The sequence below is a fragment of the Polistes fuscatus genome, unplaced genomic scaffold (genome assembly GCF_010416935.1).
Source record: "Polistes fuscatus isolate 324 unplaced genomic scaffold, CU_Pfus_HIC Scaffold18, whole genome shotgun sequence".
Lineage (NCBI taxonomy): Eukaryota > Metazoa > Arthropoda > Insecta > Hymenoptera > Vespidae > Polistes > Polistes fuscatus.
The window spans coordinates 1,151,782-1,177,441 of record NW_025113086.1 but is presented as its reverse complement, the minus strand read 5'-3'; the positions used below and the strand labels follow the sequence as shown (position 1 = coordinate 1,177,441).

Here is a 25,660-nt window from a genome sequence, read left to right as displayed (position 1 = left end):
TTTATTTTATCTTTTTATGTTAATAAAATAACGATGAATATTAAACTGCAAAGTTTATTCTGGAAATTTATTTTATTATTTTTTTTCTTGTAATGCATTGTTAATTGGCTTTCGTAATATATTTAAAATTCAATTATTTAAATATTAAATTTACTTTTTTTCGTTCTCACTATAATACAAAAATATATCTTAATTTTTTATATTAAATTAAAATTTATTTTTAAAAAGTATTAACTTTTATAATAAAACATTCAACAATTTTCAGAAATTGTGCTATACGAACACTCCTAGTACTTTATTGCACCCTAAATGCATGTCATAAAAGACACACACTCACACACAATATACGTTTAAACGTATAGTATATATACATATACAATCATAAACACATGTTGAAAGTTGCTTTACCGACAGTAATAAGCTTACAAACTTACCGACAGAGGCGCTGCTATAACCAGACGGCTTGAATCAGTGGACAAGATGGCGACGCCCAGTGAACTATCTCTCGAGGAGATTCGTAAATATCTATTAGAAAACGGTGGTACGGCGCGTAATCATGATGTTGTCAAGTATTTCAAGAAATTTTTAACTGATCCTGAAACAAGAGGTGAGTTTTCCAACGGTATTACGTGCTTCCAAATTGAGTGTCGCCGTGTATCTGTCGTATCGTGCTTGACCTCGCGTGAATACGTCCATGTGATCGTACAATCCGTGTGCACGGATACGTACGTGTGTGTATACGTAACAACGTGTTCGTGCATATGGACATATGTATGTGTGATACATAACATGTGTTCATTTATTAGTGTGCGTGCATTGTTTTTGTTGGATTATTGAAGACCTTTGGATTTCAAGCAAATATTTTTTATGTGTGATATAACTGATGTTTAAATTTAAATATGTATAATATTATAGTTATATATATTTATAATATTCTAACATTTATATATATAAAATATTATAATATAAATATTTTAGGTTAACCTATAAGTCCATGCTGTTTTTTACAGTTTATTTACTTGAAAAAAACCACGTGGACTTATTAGATAACCTCAAATATAATATTGTAATAAAAATTTATATATATATATGTAATATTGTAATATAAATATATACGTAACATTGTAATATACATATCTACATCATTATTATTATTTACTATTTGCTTTCTTAGTTTTGTTCAGTGTTTTTGTTTTGATTTTCTTTTGTCAATATTTGAGAGAAAATAATGTTGAAGGTTTGAAATTTTGCAGTGGAAGCACGAAATCGATTCAAGGAGTACGTGAATACTCTGGCCACCATAAAGAACGAGGAGGTAAGGTCGCCCCCAATCGCACTTTTCCTTCCGCCTTGACAGGAGCGACTTGTTGCGCCTCGTGCGACGTTGCCGGATCTACTAACAACGTCGTTGGCGCGCGATATCGTTTAATTCGAAAGTTTCTATGGAAATGACGAATACGTGAGCGACCGTGAACGTTATCAACAAACTTGCAATTTTACGTCTTATCTTATAGTCTTACATTAGTTTCAATATATTCATTTGCTAGAAAAAAGTACGTTTAGTTCGTTCGGGTATAACGTTTGGAACGTTTCGAATTTCATTTGTTTATTTTTAAATATTCCAATAAGATCTTTTCGTTTCGGAATTTTTACGTTCGGACGAAGTAATATAATTCTGAATTTAAAAATTTATTTATTTATTATGAAACGTTAATGTAAAGTTGTGAATTTTAATAATTAATCTTGTAAAATTGTTTAGAAAACTTATTAATAATTTATTTTCAGGGTGAAAAATATTTGGTGTTGAAGAAAAAGTATCGTCAAGCATCATTGGATCTTTCCAATCCCGAGAATGTAAATTCAACTCATACATCACCTAATTCACCTCAACGAGAACCTCCCCCTTATCGAGCACCCCCACCTGCACCCTTAAGTCCCACCTCTACTAATACTCAAGAATCAAATCGTGAAAACGACGCGCATACGAATTTTGAAAGTGACATAGAAACGAGAAAACAAATTCATTCTGACGAAGCCGTTTCATCGAGTGCATCTTCACCTCCCGTACCACCTCGTCGTAAGGGTCAGGACAAAATCAGGATGGATAGTAAAGAAAATATCGAGAAGAGCAAAACTGGAACCGATGGAGTTAATAAAGTAAGTTATTTATGTTTAATTTTATTAATTAACACTTTTTTTTTCTTTTGCTGCACGCTAATTTTATGTTTTTCTAACATTTTTAACCTATTCAAATTTTTTTTTTTATAATGTAGCCGTATTTATTTATCTTATCTGTGTACATATATTTATGTATACCAAAATAACTCGAAACTTGTCGAATGCTTTAACAATTATTATCGCACAAAAAATAAATATTTTATACCGTAGTAAAACTAAATTTTATTATACAATTTTTGTACATTTTACAAATTTTATTTAATTTTATATATATATATAATTTAACGTATATTTTATATAGTGTATATCGCTTTTGTGGATTTTTATTATATAGATAATTTAGATTTAATAATATACTAGGTGCTCCAGTTTTTGCGATAAAATTTTACCGGCATATTCTATAAATGTTATTTAAACGTGGACTATTAAATGCTTTATTAAAACGTTTTAAAAAAAAATATTCTATGAATTTATACATTTTTGTAAACTTTGCATATACTCCATTTTATATATAATATATTATATTATATTTGTTATATAATAAATATATATTAAAAAGAAAATTTTATAAAAACTAACACAATTGTTTAAAAAATATTTGAACAAGGGTTAGCAGAAAACATAATTTATTATACAGATTGATAAACTTAATTATGTTTTTCATTATACGAATATATACTCACTATAGTAGTTTATACATGGTGTACGCTTAATTGTGTAGTTTAGTTTTTATCAAAACTCTTTTATTTTATTTTATTTTAATTTTTTTTTGTTATTCATGTTTGTGTTTATACATAGCATGGCACATTAATTTCAAAAGCTGTAGCGGCGTAGAACTTTGTAAACTCGCATTATTGTGACGTATTTTTTGTTCTTTTCCTTTGCAAAGGGTGAACAAAATATTCTTGAATGGGCCAAAAGTATTTAGGTGATTTGAAATATTAATTATTCTTTTTTTAAAAGTATTTATGCTAATTTTATATTTAAGATTGTAAAATGATAAGCCTAAAAGTTTCGAAAACTAGTTATTAATATTTGACTATCTTTATTATTTAATTAGATATTAAAAAAATACAAAAATAGAATAATTATTTAAAAAGAAATTATTATAAATTTTTACATTATTTATTGATTAAACAACATCTAAAAACTTTTACCCAGCATATACTTTGATACATTACAGTACGCTTGAAATGCATCAGCTAGATCGCATTGATTAGAAAAATCCAAGTTCCTACAATGATTCCTATGTTGCTCTCAAAACTACATTGTACTATATTTCATAGCAATAGATTACATGAGCTTGATTTATGAAAATCTATATCATCATCTATTTATGTGTTACGTCAATGTATGAAAGACAAGTATTATATAGAATTCCTAAGCAATATATAAAGTTCTTTGTGTTTTTAAATGAAGAGTATGAAATATCTTGATTATTTTAATATTATATATACTTTCCCTAGAATATCATTATATGGTTACCAGCAATGTATGAAAAGCAAACATTCTAAATAATACCTAGACATTGTATAGAATGATAAATGCTATTTAGGCAAAGTATTAAAAAAGGTTCATAAAAAGGTTTACATTGAAAAGGAGTATATGAAAAAGAAAGAAATATAAAATAAATTACAGGACTTATAGAAATAGAAATCTTCCATAAATAGAAAAGGACCCCCCCATAGAAATTAATCTTTTTATCTATATTACGTTGCAACTAAAACCTATTCCTTAAGACCTTAGGTTTTGAACAAATTCAAAGTAACATATTTCATCACTTCCGAACTAAAACTGAAATACGAATAGGGAATTTATCGTTTGAGTGACATTAGAAACGTTTATTAGCTAAAGTATTGTATACTTTGCCGATTTATTTTATAATATATTATTTTATTTTTGATTTAAGCATAAAATAGCTAAGAAATGTGTGTAATATTATTCGTTTCATACTTTGCCCAAAAACACGAAACATTTTATATTATGCCTAGGTACTTTATACAATACCTACTCTTGATACGTTGACGGTAACACATATATTATAATTTATTATTTTTCTTATTAGCTTTCTGTACAATTTGTTCGTAGATTCCTTGTATTTAGATCTCCCGAGTGTGTGTGTGCGTGTGTGTATTTTAATTCTTTTTTTTTGATCCAACATGTCGTCGTACTTCATCTTGGTTGATTTTTTGCGCTGTTATTGTATTATCATTATCGTTGCTGTCGTTGGTTTGTAGTTGGGTATAGTCGTGTGGGGTATTCCAATAGTATTTCCTAAAAAGGATTCGTTGCAATGGTGATTATTGACGATACAGGAAGATGAAATCATCACTGCTGCTAATCCTGGATCCGGTGAAGAATTGAGCTTCCGTGAACGGATGCAACGTTTTGATCGGATGGCTAATGAAACTGATCTACATGGCAGACCTAACGGTACTACAACGCCTACTAAAAAACGATCTGAAAAGGTAATCGATTCTTATGCATTTTTTTACATTTAATCATGGTTGAGGGTATTTTTCAATAAAAATATCATATTAATATATAAATATTATTGAAGTTATACTTCTTTTGGCGCGTTTGGGAAAATGTGATGGGAGTGATTTTATTTTCCGATTGACACCACGAAGTTTGTCGATATTTACGATGCGCTGCAAAGCAAGCGATTTCAAATTTACGGCATGAAGTTGTCTTCTTCTTTCTCTTCTTCTTCCTCTTTTTTTTTCTCAAGCGGGTCACCCATCCAAGTACTAATCGTACTCAGCGCTGCTTTACTTAAGGGGTTATACGCAGTTGCGAGGCTCGAAATAGACGTATTTTCATGAATTTTTTATAGAAACAGTTTTTATTTCTCAAACAAAAGTGATGGTAATTCAAATAGAGCCAACTTTTGAGAATACAATAGCGCGTCGATTATGTAAAAATATTAATCTGCACCGCTCCTGTAGATGATTTCCTGAACGTCCTCTAAAAAAAGACGTTTGGCGGTGATCTTCATTTTGGCGGTTTGGATTATTGAAATTAAAAAATATGGTGGATTCTTTTAAAGGATAGATTAATGCAGGTATTAAAACCAAGGAATAATAAAAATTTTGATTTTTGACAAAATGGCGTCTATTTGAAAAAAAGTTGTTGTTTTTGACTAAAATTTTCGCTCTAAATTGTTACAAAAAAATAGTAATAAATTTTTTAAAAATTATTCCTTATACTTAATACCTGAGGAATATATCTAAGAAGATTGTGTAAAAATTTGAAACCGATCGGTTAAGCCGTTTTTGAAAAATCGAGATCACCGACTTTGAAAATACCGTTTTGAGAAAAACGCGTTTAAAGTTTCAAAGAGACGTTTACACATAGTTAAAAATTTTTGTTTGCAGCTTACATGAAGTGAAGAATATTTGTCGGATCGATTTGTAATTTTCAGAGAATATACTTAAATATATGTACATTCCGAAAATGAAAAAAAAAAATCGATTTTTTTAAAATTCTAACTGCGTATAACCCCTTAAATGATCCAGCGGGAATTAGTGCTATCACAGCGCCATGACCGTTTCCGCATAAATTAATTCGATATATCTCCCTAATATTTAGTGTGGACTGATATCTATATTTTGATATTTTCTTTTTCTTTTTTTTATTCTTTCTTATATATATATAATTATTATTATTATTTTTTTTGAAGTTATTTTTTGAAGTTATTTTTGAGGTTATTGAGGTTATGTTCGTTTTGGTACGCCAAAGAAGTATAACTTCTTACAAGCGTACATAAGTACACACACCAGTTTTTTTATACTATATTATACATAATATGTATATTATAAAATACATTAAAATAACGATTGTTATCCCAATACGAATAATAAGAAATAGAGTCTCCTATAATAAATAAGAAATTCTCGAGGGATATAAATAACAGGTGCAATGGAAGATGGATCTCCATAGAACGGAAAGATATAAAGCAATTCCCTCCTTTCTCCCCCATATCTCTTTCCCCTCTCTAACCTCTTCTCCTTTACTTTAAACAGTCACGTAGTATAACCACCCAAGACGGAATGGATCGGCTGCTCGCACACAACTTCGAGATTGTAATCGTTCTTCGGAATCGTAGAAGGGTTGTTTCCTTCCGTTCTCCATTGAAGATGACTTTACGCTTGGTCGGCGCCTTTAATCGTTATCCTCGATAAACATATCAAAATTATGATGTAGGATACGAGCAAAATACAACGATGCACGAAACGAATTATATATATATATATATATATATTCCATTATATCATTTTCTTGTTGTTTCTAGTTTCCTTTTTTGCTTCATTCTTTCTTCCGATTATTTTTACTTGATTTTTGTTCTTTTCTTTTCTTTTTAATATTAGTCGTTGTGTGTCGTCGTCGTTGTGTCGTGTTGTATATCCTTTGCAATAGCTTTTAGCATTTCACTCTTTCCTTCTTTCTTCATCATCTCTATCTCTTATTCTCGTTTTCTGTATCTCTCTCTTTTCGTTGCATTCTCCTCCCTCACCTCCAACCTCCACGTCCACCTTTTCCTCCTCCACTTTTAATTTTCAGCCAGAGCTAATTATGATTTATGGCAACATCGGCGCAACATCCTGATCGGTACGCGAGATACCGCCCGCAGGATATTCAAATGCGATGAATATTGCTCGGCTGCGATAAACTACGCACGAACGACGAGAGAAACCATGAGAATAAGAAAGAAAGAAAGAGAGAGAGAGAGAGAGAGAGAGATTACGCGCGCGAAAGAAAGAAAGAAAGAAAGAAAGAAAGGATGGACGAAAGAAGTAGTAAGGGCTCGGGAAGTTGTTGGGAGGGGGTAGGGGGGATTGGGCAGAAGCGCGTGCAAAGGATACGAGGAAAGGATTCCTAGTAGTCTACTCGGTATGCAAGATGAGCAGTCAGCCTTGTACACACCGTATCCTTTCCTCTTGCTGAAAGGATGTATATCCTTGTGCGCCACGAAACCGTTCGATACAAAATCGACGATTCCACTCTGTTAAGCGTTGAAAGGTAATTTATGCGGGTATATGTTTCATAAGAGATAAAAATTGATGTTAAACTTTCTTTACTATTTCTTTTTATTTTCTTCTTTACCTTTACCTCAATCCTTAAACTCCTCTAACACTACACACCATTCCCCCCCCATAACCCCGTTGCCACTACTGCGTCAGTTTTGTTTTGTCTTTTTGTGATTTTATTTTTTGTTTTTTTAATCTCGTTTTGAGGAAAGATTAATAATCGTCACTTTCGATTGTGAGAACAGTTATCAATTGTTATTATAAGTTGATTTTTTTTTTATTTTTCTTTAGGATGTAGGTTTATTAAAAAATTTTTTTTTTTGGTTTAAAGGAATTATTAAGAATTGGTGGTGATTGGTAATAATTGTTTTTTTTTCTCTTTATTTATATAAATAATGGTTTTAATTATTACGATCGATTATTATTATGATTATTGTTTTTTTACTTTTAGTTTAGGTTTTTGAGGAATATTTTATGATGGTTTATTATTATTTATTACATTTTTTTGTACTAATAGTAGCTTCAAGTATTAAGATTGTTTGTTGAAATTCCATATATTTAAATTTATTATAATTTTTTCAAAGTTCGATTTACAAACCTTAATAACTAATATAAAACATAAAATTTCATTTAAAAATGGATATCAGTGATTTTGAAATCTCTCATCAAAAAATTAACTTTAAAGAAATATTATTTTCATATATATATTATTTATCTTTTTTTAAATGCATTTAGTGTCATTATATTAATTATGGTATCAAGTAAAAAATCCTTTTAATTATATAATAATTTTTTCGAGCTTCAATATATACAGGGTTTGTAAAAATATCTCCTATAAGATATAAATAATTTATTAAATAAAAAATACTAATGATCTGAAAATTTCGTAACAAAAAAAGAAAAAAGAAAGATTAGAATTCTTAGCATAATATGTTAATGTTATGTAACGTTCTTGCAATTAATTAAATCCTAAAGATTTGTATTTTATTTAGAAAAATAAACGCGTAAATAATATAATTTATATAATAATAATAATAATAATAATAATAATAATAATGAATTTTAATTAATAATAATAAATTAAAAAAAAATAATTTTGTCATTAAAAAATAAATAATTAAAATGATTAAATCAACTGACATATGATATAATATATCTATTATAATATATTCTTTTGACATTATTAATCTTTTTTTAAAACTCATGTCATTGACCTTACAACGGATGTCAAAAACCTCAGAGGGAGGGAGGGGAGAAGAGGGAAGTGGTATTAAACAATTTTTCATTAGATGTATTATTAAAAAGGTTATTTAATAGTGTCGAAGTTACGTGAATAAGCCAGTATATAGGATAATTATGTATTATTCACACGCCACCGTCGACGAAAAAGCGGCGGTTCGTCTTTCATCGTACGAATTCGGGCGGGCAACCTGTTAATTTTTATTGCCCGTAAGCGTTCGGAAAGGGATTTCAGGGCGCGTGGAGTGAATCCTCTTGGCTCTCGCCTCCGGACATCCTGTAATCTTTCTCTTGGAAAAGAAAGAGAGAGAAAGAAACGAAAGAAAGAAAGAAAGAAAGAAAGAATGATAGTATGTGTGCTCGTTGGTAGGGCCACCGTCGCGTTTCAACCTTTCCTTTAACGGTGTTTATCATGCACCATGGCCACAGCATATCGTTCTTTGAATTCATAATGGGGATTCTATTTTCTCGTGTCGCGTGCCGCGTTTCTTCCTTCTTCTTGACTAAATCTTTCTTTTTTTTATTTTGTTTCTTTTTTTTTAACATCTTTTTTACTTTTCTTTCCACGTTACTCTTTTTTTGATTTATATTTATATTTATATTTATTTTTTGTTTATTTAAGTTACAATTTTTCTTCTTTTTCTTGTTTTGTTTTGGTTAACAAAATATTGAACTTTATGGGGGATTTATAAGTTGTATTGTGAATTTAATTTTTTTTATTATTTATTTGAGCCGTTTATTTTGAAAGTGGCCTAACTCCATATAACCTTAAATTGAGATATTTAAAGGTTTGCGTTTCAATGCAATTTAAAATGTACGTAAAGAATAACAATGAGTTATGTTGCTTAAGTGTATCTAAAGGTTTTAAATTTACAGTTCCTATTAAAATAATGGCAATTATTAAGTGAATAATATGCGTTTTCTTACCAAGAATGGAGTTAGGCCACTTTCAAAATTTACAACCAGATTCGTTATAAAATTTGAAGGAACCGAAGTCCATTCAACATAATTTAAGATGCTTCAAATTGCGAAAAAACAATACTTATTTTATTTTACATATCTTTATAGCACTTTAAAAACATAAATTATGCGATTCAAAATATTTTTTACAAACATAAATTACAAAACAATTTTCTACTCATCTACATTTTGTGTATGTGAAAGGGATTTAAAGAAATCATGATGTTCCGGTGGTATATATCGTAATAAGTCAATTATGTTCTTGAATTTTGCGGTTGTAATTTGTCTTATATTTTTATACAGTGGTGTCAATACAATATTTTCGAACTTTCTTGGTCTACCTCGACGTGGTATTAAATTCAGGACTTTCAAATTTTCGTTCTCATTCATTGATGTCTTATAGAAAATCTTATTCATTTTTGACAAAACGCATCCAACATATTTTTAACCAGTTTATTGGTTCTCCGTTAGAATTCTTTACCCTTTTAAAAATTGCGTCTTCTAATAATTTTGTTCATACAAAATCTTCTTGTCTCATTTCATGTACAATAAAGTTATTACTTTTTCGACACTTTTTGATAATATTATAATACTCTCGGGGGACAAACAGTAAATTATTTTTTTTAATGCCATTTCTACCACACCAAAATCTCTCTACTCCTAATGGAGTTAGGCCACTTTCAAAATAAACGGTTCAGTGATTCAACTAACTCTGAAAACTTATGTGTTCAGAATTACCGTATTTACTCGGAATAAAAAATCTTAAATGCTTTATTGATAGATAATTTGAAGCTTTACATGTTACCGTGGGTAACCGGAAAAAAATGAAAAATGGAGTTAGGCCATTTTCAAAATAAACGGCTCATTTAATTATTTTCAGTGTTATATGATATCATATATTTGTTGGTGGGTTTGGAATAATTGCATTTTCGCATTCACATTTATTTAAATTTCGATTAATCTTTTTGAATATTTTTACTTTTGTTCTACTACTTTTTAATTAATCTTTGTAACATTGATACATTTCTATTAAGTTTTATTCAAAATTTGTCTTTTTGCTTATCAATATTTAGAATTCCATAAGGTTCGTTGATAATATAATTAATTTACACAGCAAATTAATGATTTAACCCTAAAATATCTCTTAAATAATTATCGTCAATCAATAATAATACTATAATAAAAATAAATAAATATATAAATTAATTACCACATGAATATTTCCGAAGTATACAATTTCCATTAGATGATATTTCACAAGAAACAGCAGCCCCTTTGTCTACTATATTCCGATGAAGATTAACTGTTAAGACAATACCTAAAAACAAAAACAAGACCAAAACAAAGAAGAAAAATAAAAGAACCTAACAAAACTATCACGAACTATAATAGAGAAAATCATCCAGGAGATAACAGAGCGTATGTTGAAGTCCTCGAGAAGTAAGCTTCACGAGGCAAGTTTGCCTTCGAGGGTGTCTTGTCGAGGTTGTCGCGCACGGGATCATGCAAGTTGTGCCCTTACCTCTCACCCCCTATGCACTTCTCTCTCTCTTTCTCAGACACACACATACACACTATCTTTCTCTCTCTCTCTCTCTATGTGTAACCCTATTTCCTTTTCACTCCAACAACCTACTCTTAGCACTCGCACCGTAGAGCCTCTTTGCATATACATTCTGTAAGATTACTTTGTGCGGTTTACACCCTCGACCCAACCCGAACCAACCCTGACGCAACTGAAACCCTCTCTCCTACCCTTTCTGCTGAGCACGTTACGCTTTGCCTCCTCTCGTCTAGCTCGTTCCTTTTGCCAGAAGGCAAACTACCCTTCCAAGTTTCAGCCAAGGTCCCTAATGTATGCGGAACTATACCGTAGAAATTCCAAGTTCGGCACGGCCGTGTTACCCGCCTTTACGATGAGTCTTTCATCCCCTTCTCTCTCTCTCTCTCTCTCTCTCTCTCTCTCTCTCACATTTACTTCCTTTATCTATATGTTTATTCTCTCTATCTCTCTTTCTCTCTCTCTCAGTTTCATCTTTAGGTTTTCATCTTTCTCTCTAGCCGCGGAAAGAGGCGTACGAGGCAAACACGCGTGATCCTAATTAGAACGCGTCCTCAAGGTGCCGAAGTAAAAGGGAGCTTCTTATTAGGCGTCTCGTGAAACGCCCTAGGCAGTTAAAAGCTTACATGCATGTTAAACCTTCTCTCGTGCTTTCTACTAGGTTTCTCAAAGACTATATCTCTTTCTTACTCTCTCTCTCTCTCTCTCTCTTTCTCTCTCTCTCTCTTTCTCTCTCTCTTTCTGTTTCTCTCTCTCTCACACTCTCTTTCTCTCTCTCTTTCTGTTTCTCTCTCTCTCTTTCTGTTTCTCTCTCTCTCTGTTTCTCTCTCTCTCTCTGTTTCTCTCTCTTTCTGTTTCTCTTTCTCTCTCTTTCTGTTTCTCTCTCTCTCTCTCTCTCTTCCTGTTTCTCTCTCTCTCTCTTTCTCTCTCTCTTTCTGTTTCTCTCTCTCTCTCTCTCTTTCTCTCTTTCTTTCTTACTATTTTTCTTTTTCTATTGTTGTACGTTCTAGAAGCTCTTGACAAGCTTGGTTAATGCGAACTGTGGTTAGGTCATTTAGTTTTTGTTTATTTTATTTTACTTTACAGTTCTTTCGTTATGTTACTATGCAGTATTGTCTTAGGAATTGTTGTATTTTTTATATTCTTACTTTTACTTTTTAATTATTATTACTTCAAAAAATAATATGTAATATTATTCTGCTAATGTCAATTTGAAATTTATTTTCGATATTGTAACGAGTCGAGGAAAGATTATTATTTGGGGGGAAAAAATATGAATTTTGGTCTGATTTAATTTATTAATTGCAATTTTGATTTTCTCTTCAATTCATTTTTGTCATAGTTTAGTTTTATACTTGGAATTATTAGAGTTTGTATTTATTTATTCATATGATTCTTTTTGAGGTTAGTATTTTTGTTAATATGAATTACGAAACAATTTCATTTTTTGTTGAGAAAATGAAAAAGCTAACATAAAATGCGGTGGAATTATTAATTGTTATTGCATTTTTATTTTATCTTTAATATCTTTATTATCGTTTTGTTTTTTTAAATATGCAGATAATCGTTTCATGAAGATAAGGAAAATGGCGTCTACATTGCTTTGGTTCGCGGTTTTTTTTTCGGTTTATAGCATTTTTTTATTTTTAATTAACTTCTTGTATTTAATAGTATGTTTCATATTAAATTTTATTTATTTCATTAAATATTGTTATCTTTTAACAAGTATCATGCTAGAAATTATTATATTTTATATTTATTTTTAATCATTTTTATTTTGAGGTTAGCTTATAACATATTTGTCGATATCAATTTTAAAGATATGTTCGAAATATTTAACGTGCTAAAAAACATTCTATATTTCAGGTTAATTTGAACTGTTGTTGAATTATTAATTGCTGGTTTTATTTTGTACACAATTTCTTCTTTATGGTTTATTTTTATTAAATATGGCGACAATCGTTGTACCAATGCAATTTAGATTGCGTCCTTATCGATTTAATTCGCAAATTTTTCAGTTTATGGTAATTATAGTTTTGAAAAAGAAATACATTCGAAGTGAACACTACAGTTCTCAGGTATTAACATAAGTATTATTCTAAATTTAATCTTTATTGAATTAAAATTAATGAAAATAAACGTATCCTAAAAGTATGTACAATAAATATAAGAAAAAAAAGCCAGCACCAGTTGTTTCAAAAATCAAGATGATCAGGATGATCCCATTTATATCATCTAATTAGCACAAGATCTTGCATACCAACTTCAGTATCACAGTGATCCAGAATACTCTTTTGTCGATATCGTTGGTTAATAGATAAAAAAAAAGAGAAAAGAAAACAGAAAAAAAAGAAAAAATAAATCGATAGCTTTCATTGGCGGTATTATATTCGTTGTTTTCTAAATGTGGTATGTCAATAAATTGTAAACCGGGTAACGAGGGTTCCCCAGGTTTCCTTCTTATCTCTTGGCTCTTCTGCCCAAGTAGATTTGCCTAATTAAAGGAACAAGATGTAAACGATTTTATTCCCGCCATGGTTCTTCGGTATCTTCTTATCTCTCTCTTAAGCACAGGGCACACGGCACCGAACGAATAAGTGGACTCTTTCGTATCTCTTGACGGGAGCCGAGCAAACGCGTACCTAAAACTACACCAAACAGGGCCAGGTGTGTTTCTTTTACCAATGCTCAACGAGCCCAACGCGCCAACTCTGATTAATGATCAGGATATTTTATCGAGTAAAACGACCATAGAAGAAGAAAGTATTTGAAAGAAAATATACTACACACATACTTATACCACGTGCATATACAGGATGTCCCAAAAGTTGGTTTATTGGGTTAGCCAGTATTTATAATGATGTACCATTTAAAAAGATTCGCCTAATAAGCCACAATAGTGGTTATAGTGACGTACCGGTTGAAAAAGTGGCATCCGTGAAAACTATTATAATGGTATGTGACGTTAACTATAATGGATTATAAATTTTCAGTTGTATAGTGTTAATAGTAATAAATATGAGTATAAAATACTGCAACTTCAAATTTATGCTACAAAATTGAAAATATTTTGATTCAGAGACTTTTAAGACACCCTGTACTTATGTTTGGCTGCGTATATATTTCTGTTCTTTGTCGTGGAACCTAAAATCCTATTGCGATCGTAGTAACAACGGTACTCTAGATTTAAATTAAAAGATAACCATAGTTTCTCCATCGGTTGTGTCTCTTTCTCTCTCTCTCTATTTTTGTCTTTCTTTTTTCCGTTTATTTCTTTCAATTTCTGTCTCTCTTTCTCTCGGTTATTCATTTGGTGAAAGTAACAACGTTCGAACATAACCTAACGCTTCTTCTTTTTCACAACGTGCGATGAGAACGCGATCATGTAATCGTGCTCGTCTACGCGCTTGAGATGTTATCGTTAAGAAGAAGAAGAAGTAAAAAAAAGGGGGAAGTTCGAATAATTAATTAACGTTTTGACTGCCAAACGTATTAACATAAAGATATAGGAACGTCCATTGGCATACTTTCTATAGTATACTTTGTTGAATATTAGAAAGTATATTTTTATCAAAAATATTGTTAATAAATAATAAAAGTTATTAAATTGTTAATGAATAATAATATTTAATTTTTTTTCAACTATAATCTGCTGATTGTTATAAAATTTGATGAGGTTATCGACATTAGCATAAACTATAGCTTATTTAATTAAAAATATGATGAAATATTTTTTATTAATCTAATTAAATAAAAATATTCTGTTATTTATATTTTTTATTTTGTTTTTGACAATAGAGTTTTCGTAATAATTTTATAAGTGGATCCAATTACGTAAAATGTTAATAATAATAAAATATTTAATGATCTGAAATTGAGTAAATTTAATTTAAAGATTTATAGTTGAATTAAAGAAAGGAAGCATTATTTTTACTTTGTTTATTTTATTTCGTGTTTTATACTATCTATTAAATATTTATTTTATAGTTAATAGTATAATTAATATTATTTAAAAATTGTAAATTATTTTAATGAGTTAACCTAAAATGGGACTATAACTAGGTTGCTTTATTAATTCTACGAGTTGTTAATGTTTCATAAAACAAAAATTAATAAATTATAAGATCTATATTATATTTAACAAACTGTTCATCATTTTTAATATTAATAGTTTTCCGCAAAAGTTATTGTTACTTAAGCCATTAATTAAATAAGCGCAATAATTTGTTGAGTACAAACCATATTTGCATCTCAACAAATTCGTTAATTTCTTTTTACGATAACAAAAATGAGCCGAAAGTGAATACAAAGTTTTTAAACAAAATTAATTAACTAAACCCAATTATAAAATCAGCCAAATAATATTTTTTCTCGTTTATTCACAATTACCATAATCTCGACAGATCCGTCAATATCATTTTATCATCATCAAAAAAAAGGTAGTAGAAGTAAATGAAAAAAAGTACAAAAAAAGAAAGAAAAGAGAAAAAGAACCCCTAGAAAAAGGTGGTAATAAAACGACATAAATAATCATGTATAACAGGAGTAGTTAGCACGCACCGTTTCCGCGGATGTGCGGAAGGAAGGATAGTCCTAGTAGTAGATAGGTTGAACTAACAAGTTAGCCGACATTTATTTCAGGCCATTACGAGTTAATCTCAAAGACATACCACACAACCGCGCATTATCATTTAAATTGGTGTCGTTATACTCGCGCATTAAATTCGTTCGTTCGTTCGTTCGTTCAGGCTTGGACTCCGCCCACGTTTCCGTTGTTGGTTTGTCGTTGCTACACTTTCCTTTCGTCTAATATTTTAACGAGATGAACGAAGATACAACACAGGTGCGATGAGAAGGGAATATATGAGAAACATTATAAGAAGTATTATTATGATGAACCAAAAGTTCCTCAGTTTTTAAATTAATATTTCACTTGAAAATAAACTAATTTTACTGACTTTCAAAAATTGCACTATTTCAAACGACACAATGAGTACACAAATTTTTTGGTTCATCCTAATATAACGTTGAGAAAAAGGGGTGATGATTGGGGGGGGGTTAAGGTATAGAGCGTTTGCGTTTGAATTTGTTTATCAAGGTTAAAATCTTTTAGTAAACTTCAGGTGTAAAAGAATTACGGTGTCGCGCGATTTATCGTCCGCATTTTTTTTCCCAACTCCCCTCTCCAGCCCCCCTCTCCCCCCCCTTTCCCACCGGTACACGAATCTTGGTAGTAAATCAAATTCGTTTATTCCGTTGCCGGCTGAGTTACCCTTTTTTTTTTTTATTTTTTTTTTTTTGTTTGTTCTTACCCATGGCGAACGGTGAATGGAGACTCGCCGGTTTGTGCCTCGCAGGAGGTGAGACTCCCGTAGTGACAGTCTATGGGTACTATTAGAACGAAAACTGACTGATCGTGACTGTCATGATTGTGTAAAGGGACTCCACCCTTCCGGGTCTAAGTTTTTCTTGGTGGTCTCTTTGATTGTCATTTTTTTCTTCATCTTCTTGGTCTATTCAGTTGTCGTTTATCCTTGATTATTTGTCCTTAGTCAAATATGATAAATATTTGTATTTCGTGATGATGTTTTATTTGGGAAAGTATTATTCTGTATTAGGATAAGGAATTTAAGGAATGGGTAGGTTTCATGGGGGTTTTGTGAAAGTTGGTTAACAAATGAAATGAAAATCTAAGTTGGATTTTAGGTTCATTTTTGAACATTTTTGTTCGTATGATAATAATTTGTAAAATTAGGCACATTAGTGTTGAATAGTTTCAATATGTTAGTTGTTGGATTATTGATAGTTGAATCATTGTTTAGAATGAAGCTACATTTTATGCAAGTTTATGGTACTTTAATTAATTAGAATAGTGTATAGGATAAATTAAATGAATTTGTAATTAGATAAAATATTGTTGTGTACACCAATAACTTTAAAAATGAAATATACGTGAGTTTATTGAATCGTGATTAATTAATTGGATTAATTAAAAAAATAAGGAACAATTGTGTGCTTATTTAAAATTTGATAAAAGTATAAGAGTTCTGGTGCACCATATTTGTCATAAAAAAAAAATTGTTAAAGAATTAATTTCACAAAGTTTTATAAAATATTAGGTTGCACGGAAAATTCACTCAGGTTTATAAATAAACACGATTAATATTTATATCGATTAATATTTTTAAATGTATTACATGTATTTATCTCAAAATCAGCAAAAACTTTGCGTATAAAATAACCTAAAATTTTTGACCTGGCAATTGTAGGTTAGGTTACCAGACAAATTTTTTCGGTCCGTTATTTTCAATATACAAGGTGTTTCGTAATACGTATGAAACACAGACAAATAGAACACACGTTTGTACGAACATTTCTCATTATTTTGATGTCCTGTATTCACATCCGATGTTGGTCCCACATATTACGAAACACCCAGTATATTAAAAACATCAATCAGCACGAACTTTTCGAGCAACCCAAATAAAACAACTACAAACTCTTACATTCAAAAGCCGAATCCCTTACAACTTTAAATCCCAATCTACCAACGATCCAAATATTTTCGTACTCCCATAAATCATAATATCAATCCTTTCTTCTCATCTTACAAAGTATCACTGCAGACACTTTAAACGTCCTAATCCCTTCAAAGTTGTACGTTAACTTTGTACTTTTGACTTCTGTGCTACAATATTTAAGATTGCGAAGAGGGGTTAACGGGGTGAGAGCATAGGATTTGAGAAGTGTATGAGGGGGTTGGGAGTTTGAGGATTGCAAGGACGGATTAAAAAGCACGCTCGTGATGTATCACCGTGCTCTCGCGAGGAGTGTCTCGACAAACTGCTGTCAGTAGATCGAAGAAGGCGTAGCTCCGGACGTTCTTACACGACATTAGCTAGAGATCAACGTAGATAGTGTCTCCGATCGTGAAACGCACGGCAGGATACGAAGTATCTAGATGGTGATCGACCGAAGAGAAAAACCTTTGGAAGGAAGAGAACAAGGGGAGGGGGGAGAGAATGATCAACCGCACGATGGGCATTCCTTTCCGCGTGGTAGAAATGGTAAAGAACGTTTGCCGTACTCCAAACGATAATGTAACCCATTTCTTCTTACTATACAAAGATACTTAATGTTGTTTTTCATAGTCGCATTATTTTTACATTTACAATTTTCATATAATTGATGATAGGAAGAAAATAATCTCATCTATTTTATTATTTTTCTATTAACAATCATCAATCCTAAATTTGTATTCATTGATAATTGATCTTATAGTCTAATTATTGCAAGAGTTATGCGATCCTAAAAAAAAAAAAATACGAAAGTATTATTCCTTTAACTTAATATATTGGTAAATCGATACAAACTTTTGAGTAACCCAATAAAATATCAGATTAGAAAATATTTAACGTCCTGTTAGATTTCAAACCTGTTACATTGACAAATTTTGCAATCGTGACAATGCATATTACTAAATTTGAAAATCATTCGAACCAACGTATAAGATTACAACTGTTTCTAATCATATTAACCTCAAAATCATATTAATTGTTCTTCATTAACCGACTTGTAAAAATCAAGTTAAATAATTTGAAACGAACAATATCTAACGAAAAATAAAATCATTGGAATCAGCCAACTAGATCTCCGATTATTATTCCCCTTAAGGCGAGAGATCTCGTTACGTTAGGAGAGAAAGGCTAGAGTATCCAATGGCGACATTCCGCAACAACGTCTTCTCTCCTCTCTCCTCTCTGTTTTCTCTTTTCCGGGGACCGATACAAGGCCGATACCTTGATCCGATCAGAATCAAGCTCCCTTTCGCGAGGATAATCCTCCGTTAAACGGTCGTACGTCGTACAACAGTGGCCAACAAACGGTTCCCCGAGTCTGTACTTTATTCTTCTACGTTATGTTATAGGTAAGAACAGAATAAAAGAAAGAGAGAAGAAGAAGAGAATATCCTTATCAGAGATCTGCGGCTTCGGCCAGTGAGCGGCTATTTGTATTCATAAGCCTGCGGGAGGCCGGCGCTCACGGGCTCCAGATATCCTGGCTCTTTGCCAGGTCTACTTCTTTTCAGTCCTGGCCAGGGACTCCTTTCCCCAGGGATCGAACCTGGGGTATCTCTAGGCACGTTAGTTCTCGGTTCACCTAGTTGAAAGAGAAATGATTGTTATACTGTTATTGTTGTTATTGTTAGTGGTGGTTTTGGTGGTTTTGGTGGTGGTTGTGGTATAGGGCTAAGTCATTTGTGCCTTAGGATAGGCGCCTTCTTCTTTCTTTCTTGATCTTTTGGTATGAACGGGTATAAGGTCTCAAGAAAAGAAAGAAAGAATGAAAGAGATTTAAAGAGAGAGAGAGAGAGAGAGAGGGAGAAAGAAAAAGCCCGCGGCCTGTGTTCGCGAGATGCGCACGCTCGAGAATGTGACCAGTCATCGAGTTATTTAATTTTTCGAGGCACCCCCGCCGCGCGTGTTTGCTCAGCCCTGCTGTGAGCACAAATTACCTCGCGACCGAATCACCTCCAGCAAAATGCTCTACGGTCTTCCAAAGAAAGAATGAGAAAGAGAGAGAGAGAGAGAGAGAAATAGAATGTTGTTATCCGTTTTTTTTTCTACCACTTCTCGATTCGTACAGAATCCAAATTCCTTTCGTCAAGATTTAAACAAGGACATGATTTTTTTTTTTTAACTGTACTTGACGTTTCATATTTGGAATCAGTAGTTTGACGTGTATAGTACTGAATAATTCTATATTGTTGGATTACACTTGGATTATGCTGTTGGTTATATTTTATTAAGTGTCATATGTAATATTCATTTTATTTTTTAACATTATTTCTATTGTTGTTGGGAATGAGCAGAAATATGCTGTTTTATGTTATCATTTATGTCAAATTATGGTCGGATTACGGTATTTTTCATTTTTGGATACTATACTAAATTATTAAGTTTTTTTTAAATAATCATTATTAATATGATTTGTTAATAAATTTGTTAATTAATGTAGTATTTATTTGTTTTTGAAATATGTTACTTGTTTAATTTTCTAATCATTATTTTTTACGAAATGTTGTTACATTTTTGTCGCAAACCTGATTGACACTAAAATGCATCAACTTTGCAGAGTAATTTTCGTTTAAAAGGGATAATTTTTATCAAAATTAGAAAGAAATAGATACAATATTATTTTAATTTTATTTCCGCATGAAAACTCGTTAATAGCCGTAATTTTTTTCGTCAAAATTTAATAAACAATGTGATGTGATTTTTTTTATATGCAATTAACTATTAATATTTTCTACAATGTACAACAAATATTATAACACATTTGTCTTTTTTAATATCCACAATTTAGAATTTTTTATATTCATCACATTTTTGATTAAATAATTTCTAACTTTTCTTCTTAAAATCTTATATAAATCAAAATACATTAACTTAATTGAATATTTTTCAATTTTTTCATATACCTAATTCAATCGACTATCCAAAAGAAATAATTTCTAAACAAAATATTAGAAAAACATATTATATCATCTTCGTTACATTATCCCACATCTCTACTCATTCAAAAATCCAAATACTTAATTAAAATCAAAACGAAAAGAACACAATTACACCCTTTAACTTAAAACGAACAATACTTATCCCATTCTCACCTTTCCTTATAACAATTAATCTTAATTTACAATTATATCAATCAACAATCATACTACCAATCATTAATTCGTCCAATATATATTTCTTTATTTAAATCAAACAAATAACAACAAGAAAAAAAAGAAAAAACAACGAAAACCAGCATATTCAAGAAAGATATTTAGTCAGCTATTGCACACACACCTGACCCCCTTTGCGCTCGCGTTCTCGATCGGTTGGAGACACGGACAGGAACGATGCTTCCTTCCTCCAATGTGATCTAGGCGTACGTATATATACGGTCAGCCCACCTCGCTATCTATATGCTAATCCATTGAGATGGTACCCGCAGATTACACCTCGGAATTAGCTCAGAGACTGGGGTATCAGAGCCGCACAGACAGCCATCTCTCTCTCACTCGCACAGACACAAACACAAACACTAACACACATACACACTATCTGTATCTATCTATCTCTATCTCTCTCATACACACACATACACACATTTGAACGTACCTTTATCCCACCTTATATACGTAACCCGCACGTCTCTTCACCCAGTCCCCCCCCATCTCCCCCCACGTCCCCTCCCATCACCACCCCACTTCCCTTCTTGTATTCTCTTGAAACGCATGCATACACACTACTTACACTAGCACCTTTAACACCTATATGTATATTTACATGCACATATAGTTGAACACCTCATCTGCGTTCGGTGGTTGGACCACGGCTGACTCGGCACTTCCAGTTCGTTAGCCCGTGTTAATAACGTTAAAGAGGATGCGATAAACTCGTTAGGAAAGGAAACAGACCGGCCCCGCTAAGCTCGACCTTCGCGAGATACTCGGGGAACCATCATCGTCTTCTTTAAGAAGTTTTTTAACTTCTTTTTTCGTTTTTTTTTTTTTTGGTGGGGTCGGGGAGTAGGGTTAAAGATAAGAGCGGGTTTTTCGTTAAGGTGATGTGTATTTTGATTGTTAATACTAATATAGGATTGTTATTTTAATTGTGGTTCTCTGATCGTGTGATTTTTGTTGATGAAAGAAGGAGTGTACTGATTTGTACTGTTTAGGGGGAGAGTTTAGTGGGTTGGTTATTAATATTTGGGGTTTGGGATATATGGTGGGTATTGGATAAATTTGGATGGTTATTGTTGTCATGGGGTTTATCGTTTTTGTTCAATTATTACGAAAAAATGGTATTGTTGGGGTATTAGGATTATTTTTTCTAAGGGAATAAGGGATATTCGAGGATAATTTTTATTGACGAAATTAATTAGATAAATTATTTAAAAATATGGAAAAAAATGTTTAAACATTTGTCCAGATAAATATTTAAAATTATAGTTTAAATTGTTTATATAATAACTTTTTGAAAGAACTTGGAAATAAAATTCTATTGAGATGTTTGTGAGAGATAGCATATATCAGAACAAATTGATTCAAATGAAAATTGAAAACATGAAAAAATGATTTCATGTGATAGTTTGAATATCTGTAAAAGTATTTGGTAACTATTGTCTCTGTTGGAATTAATTTATTAACTTATATAGAAATGTGATATATTAAAATAATTTTTATTAACACTAATCGTACTATGACCGGTCAATTGACCAATTGTAAAATTATTTACAGAATTTCTTACAAATTATAGTGCTATTTGTTGTGTCAAGAATTATTGTATCATACATTGTAAAATATATGATATTTCGAAGACGAGTTTTTTTATTTTTTGTGGTAATAATTATATAAAGTTCGGTATGTTTAATTTTAAATAAATAAATTTAAACCATAAATAAGAAACATAAAAATAGTATTAACTTTCTTTAATATCTTTTATTAAAAAAAAAAATTCCAATCAACAAGTTTTAATAATTGTAAAAGAATTAAATAAAACTAATAATTATATAAAATGTATGAAATATATGAACCGTTTATATTAAAAGTGGTGCAAGTCCATTTTCTATTGTCTCGAAAAAATTCAAGGTTAGCATATTTATCAATTAAAAAATATAAGTTAATTGTGTCAAGTCTGGCAAAATTTCTATTAATTTATCAATATATAATTTAATCATATAATTTTCTTTTAGATTAATTTAACTAAAATAATGTATATTTACGGTCCGTAAATGAACTTTTACATTTCATAATAAAAGTTCCATATAAAAAAAGAAGCAACAAAAACATATGTATATATATCAAATGAAAGATATCGAGTAATTGTGAAAGAAGTTGGAAACAATGACATCAGTTAACTTTCTTTAATATCTTTTATTAAAAAAAGAAAAATTCCAATCAACAAGTTTTAATAATTGTAAAAGAAATAAATAAAACTAATAATTATATAAAATATTAATTTAACTAAAATAATGTATATTTACGGTCCGTAAATGAACTTTTACATTTCATAATAAAAGTTCCATATAAAAAAATAAGCAACAAAAACATATGTATATATATATCAAATGAAAGATATCGAGTAATTGTGAAAGAAGTTGGAAACAATGACATCAGTTAACTTTCTTTAATATCTTTTATTAAAAAAAGAAAAATTCCAATGAATAAGTTTTAATAATTGTAAAAGAATTAAATAAAACTAATAATTATATAAAATATTAATTTAACTAAAATAATGTATATTTACGGTCCGTAAATGAACTTTTACATTTCATAATAAAAGTTCCATATAAAAAAAGAAGCAACAAAAACATATGTATATATATCAAATGAAAGATATCGAGTAATTGTGAAAGAAGTTGGAAACAATGACATCAGTCGTATTACAATCGGTCGACTATGGTCGGTTGGTGTGCTCGAGTAGCAGGATAAATTTATTAGCCTACGGGAATATGATCGCTCGACGCGTATTGCGGGATCCCGGGTACAGCGAGAGAAACACGATGAGCACGTACGAATATAATCCTGTCAACGTAGGGATAGCAGAATGAGAGAAGAGTGAGAGAGAGAGAGAGAGAGAGAGAGAAAAGAGAGGTGTGGGGTAAACGTGTGCACCGTCGATGCTTCCATGTTCTCCATCCGGACCAAATTCGCACTGCTGGCCGCGAAAATACGAGAACTCGGTTATGAATCAACCTGGTATTCCCTACCATCATCATCTCTCTCTCTCTCTCACTCACTCATTCACGTTCTCTGTCCGTATTTCTCATTCGTTCATTCTCTCTTTGTTAGGTTCACACAGAACGAGCCGATAATCGTCTCGCTTGCTAATTTCTCTGTCATCTCGTGTAATCGTCCAGCGTTGAACTTGTCCTACCATCTCCTACCGAAAGCTCGTTTCGATAGGATTGGGTTCGATGATGATGTGTGCTTTCGATGAATTTCATTGGAACCTATAATTCCCCGATGCCTTTATTAGAGATTCCTGGTCTGGTTAGGAATATTATCCTAGGGTCTTTTGAAGAATAATCAAATGATTAACAAATACTGGATATAGGTCGTTGATCATGTTAACTGATTTATCAGGAACATCGATAGGTTTTAGTCATTTATTATTCAATATCGGTATGGTATAATCAAAGGGAAGAACAAGTTTTCAAAGATAAGGGATCAGAAATGTGTCATTAGTCGATGACATGATATTAAGTAAGCTGTGTAACCGGTTGAAAGGTATGAATACTTTGTTCCATCTGTCTGATGTCAACTAATTCTGGACTCTAACTTTCTCATGCCGTTTCTGACTATCAGAGTACTCCTAAGATGCGGACTTTGTTGAGAACTCGATTAGGTGGGTAAGGTTGGTGTATAACTCGAGATTTCGAGTTAACCGCAATCTGGTTGATCCTATTATCTGGTTCTCATGCTTCTAATTTGATCATCTTGGTCAAACTGTTGTTTTATAATCTTCGAGAAAATCTTACGTTTCTTAAAATTCTTTCTTTTTAATGTCTGGTTGAAAGGTAGAAGTTTGGATTATGATCTTAATGTGATTTTTGATAAATCTCACGATGATGTGATTTTTTAAGGTGGAATTTTTAAGGAAGTAAAGTATCATTTAGAATATTTTCTGACAATGGGGTTTCTTTTTTAGGTTAGGAAATTTAGTAAAAGTTGTAATTGGATTTAAGAATCGTGTTGGTGATCGTTTGAAAAGTGTTTCTAAGTATTATTTATTCACATATTTAAAGTATGGTGTATAATGTTTGTTTTGGTGGTATATTGTGCCTTTTACTGTGTTTCTGTTCCTTGGAACGGTACAAAGTTAGATCATAGAATTAATTGTTTGTTATTGGAATAATATCTTTTTCATTTGGGTTCCTATTTTGCTAGTAATTTTTAGTAGCTGTTCATTGTTATTACATTATTGTGCTATCATATTCCTGTTTGTTATTACACTCTACTGGATTGATATCCAGTATTTTGTTTACTGAAAATATCATCCGAATCATTTCAAATAATTTCATTCTAAACAATCCAATAAACTATGACATTGTTAATTATAATGAACTCTCCTAATCGTTCCTGAAAACATTTCATTACTTATTTCTATAACAATAAGTATACCATACTTAATTACGCTGTGATTTAATCAGATCAACTTCCAAATAACTTAGCTAGCTATTATTACTCAGTAATAATGCAAATATGTCCTATAATGCAGATGGATCCTTTCATTAGTTCTCATAATTCCTGTTTGATCATCCTGTTTAACAGTCCTCTTGAAATCCTTGGCAAACCTTGTGTGCATTTACTAGATCTCTCTCTCTCTCTCTTTCTCTCTCTCTCTTTCTCTCTCTCTGATTCGTCTAGCCGAAAGGCAAAGCATGGATTATGATCGTGGACGATAGCAGCCAATGTGTAAATGGCGTTTAACTGAGAGAACTGTAGGATACCGAAGGTAGATTTAGGCATTATGGTTGGTGGTCGTTCAGGAGGCGTCGCCGAACCGAACGCGCTGAATCACCCAGCGAGAGTTTTCCTGTCAGTGACAGTAGGTACGGGCCACCAGGACGATGCGCCACCAAGTGGAATTGCCTCGTACGGCCTCAAAATGAATGCGCGAACGCCCATTAGGGGAAT

The 25,660-nt window shown here is 31.3% G+C and overlaps 1 protein-coding gene across 4 annotated transcripts in view; it reads left to right on the top strand.

The window, feature by feature from the left end:
- The first annotated feature begins 462 nt into the window (after positions 1 to 462).
- LOC122515631 (ankyrin repeat domain-containing protein SOWAHB) overlaps positions 463 to 25,660 on the top strand; it is a 252,563-nt gene continuing 227,365 nt past the window's right edge. For 3 of the 4 annotated variants that reach the window (XR_006303322.1, XM_043633042.1, XM_043633040.1), the window contains exons 1-4: positions 463 to 607; positions 1,254 to 1,315; positions 1,786 to 2,157; positions 4,494 to 4,646. Coding sequence is in view for 3 of the 4 variants with exons in the window: in XM_043633042.1 (XP_043488977.1) it covers positions 481 to 607; positions 1,254 to 1,315; positions 1,786 to 2,157; positions 4,494 to 4,646 (714 nt within the window). In the remaining variant the exon portion in view is untranslated. The remainder of the gene's footprint in view (positions 608 to 1,253; positions 1,316 to 1,785; positions 2,158 to 4,493; positions 4,647 to 25,660) is intronic. The other variant, XM_043633043.1, reaches the window with a different exon arrangement.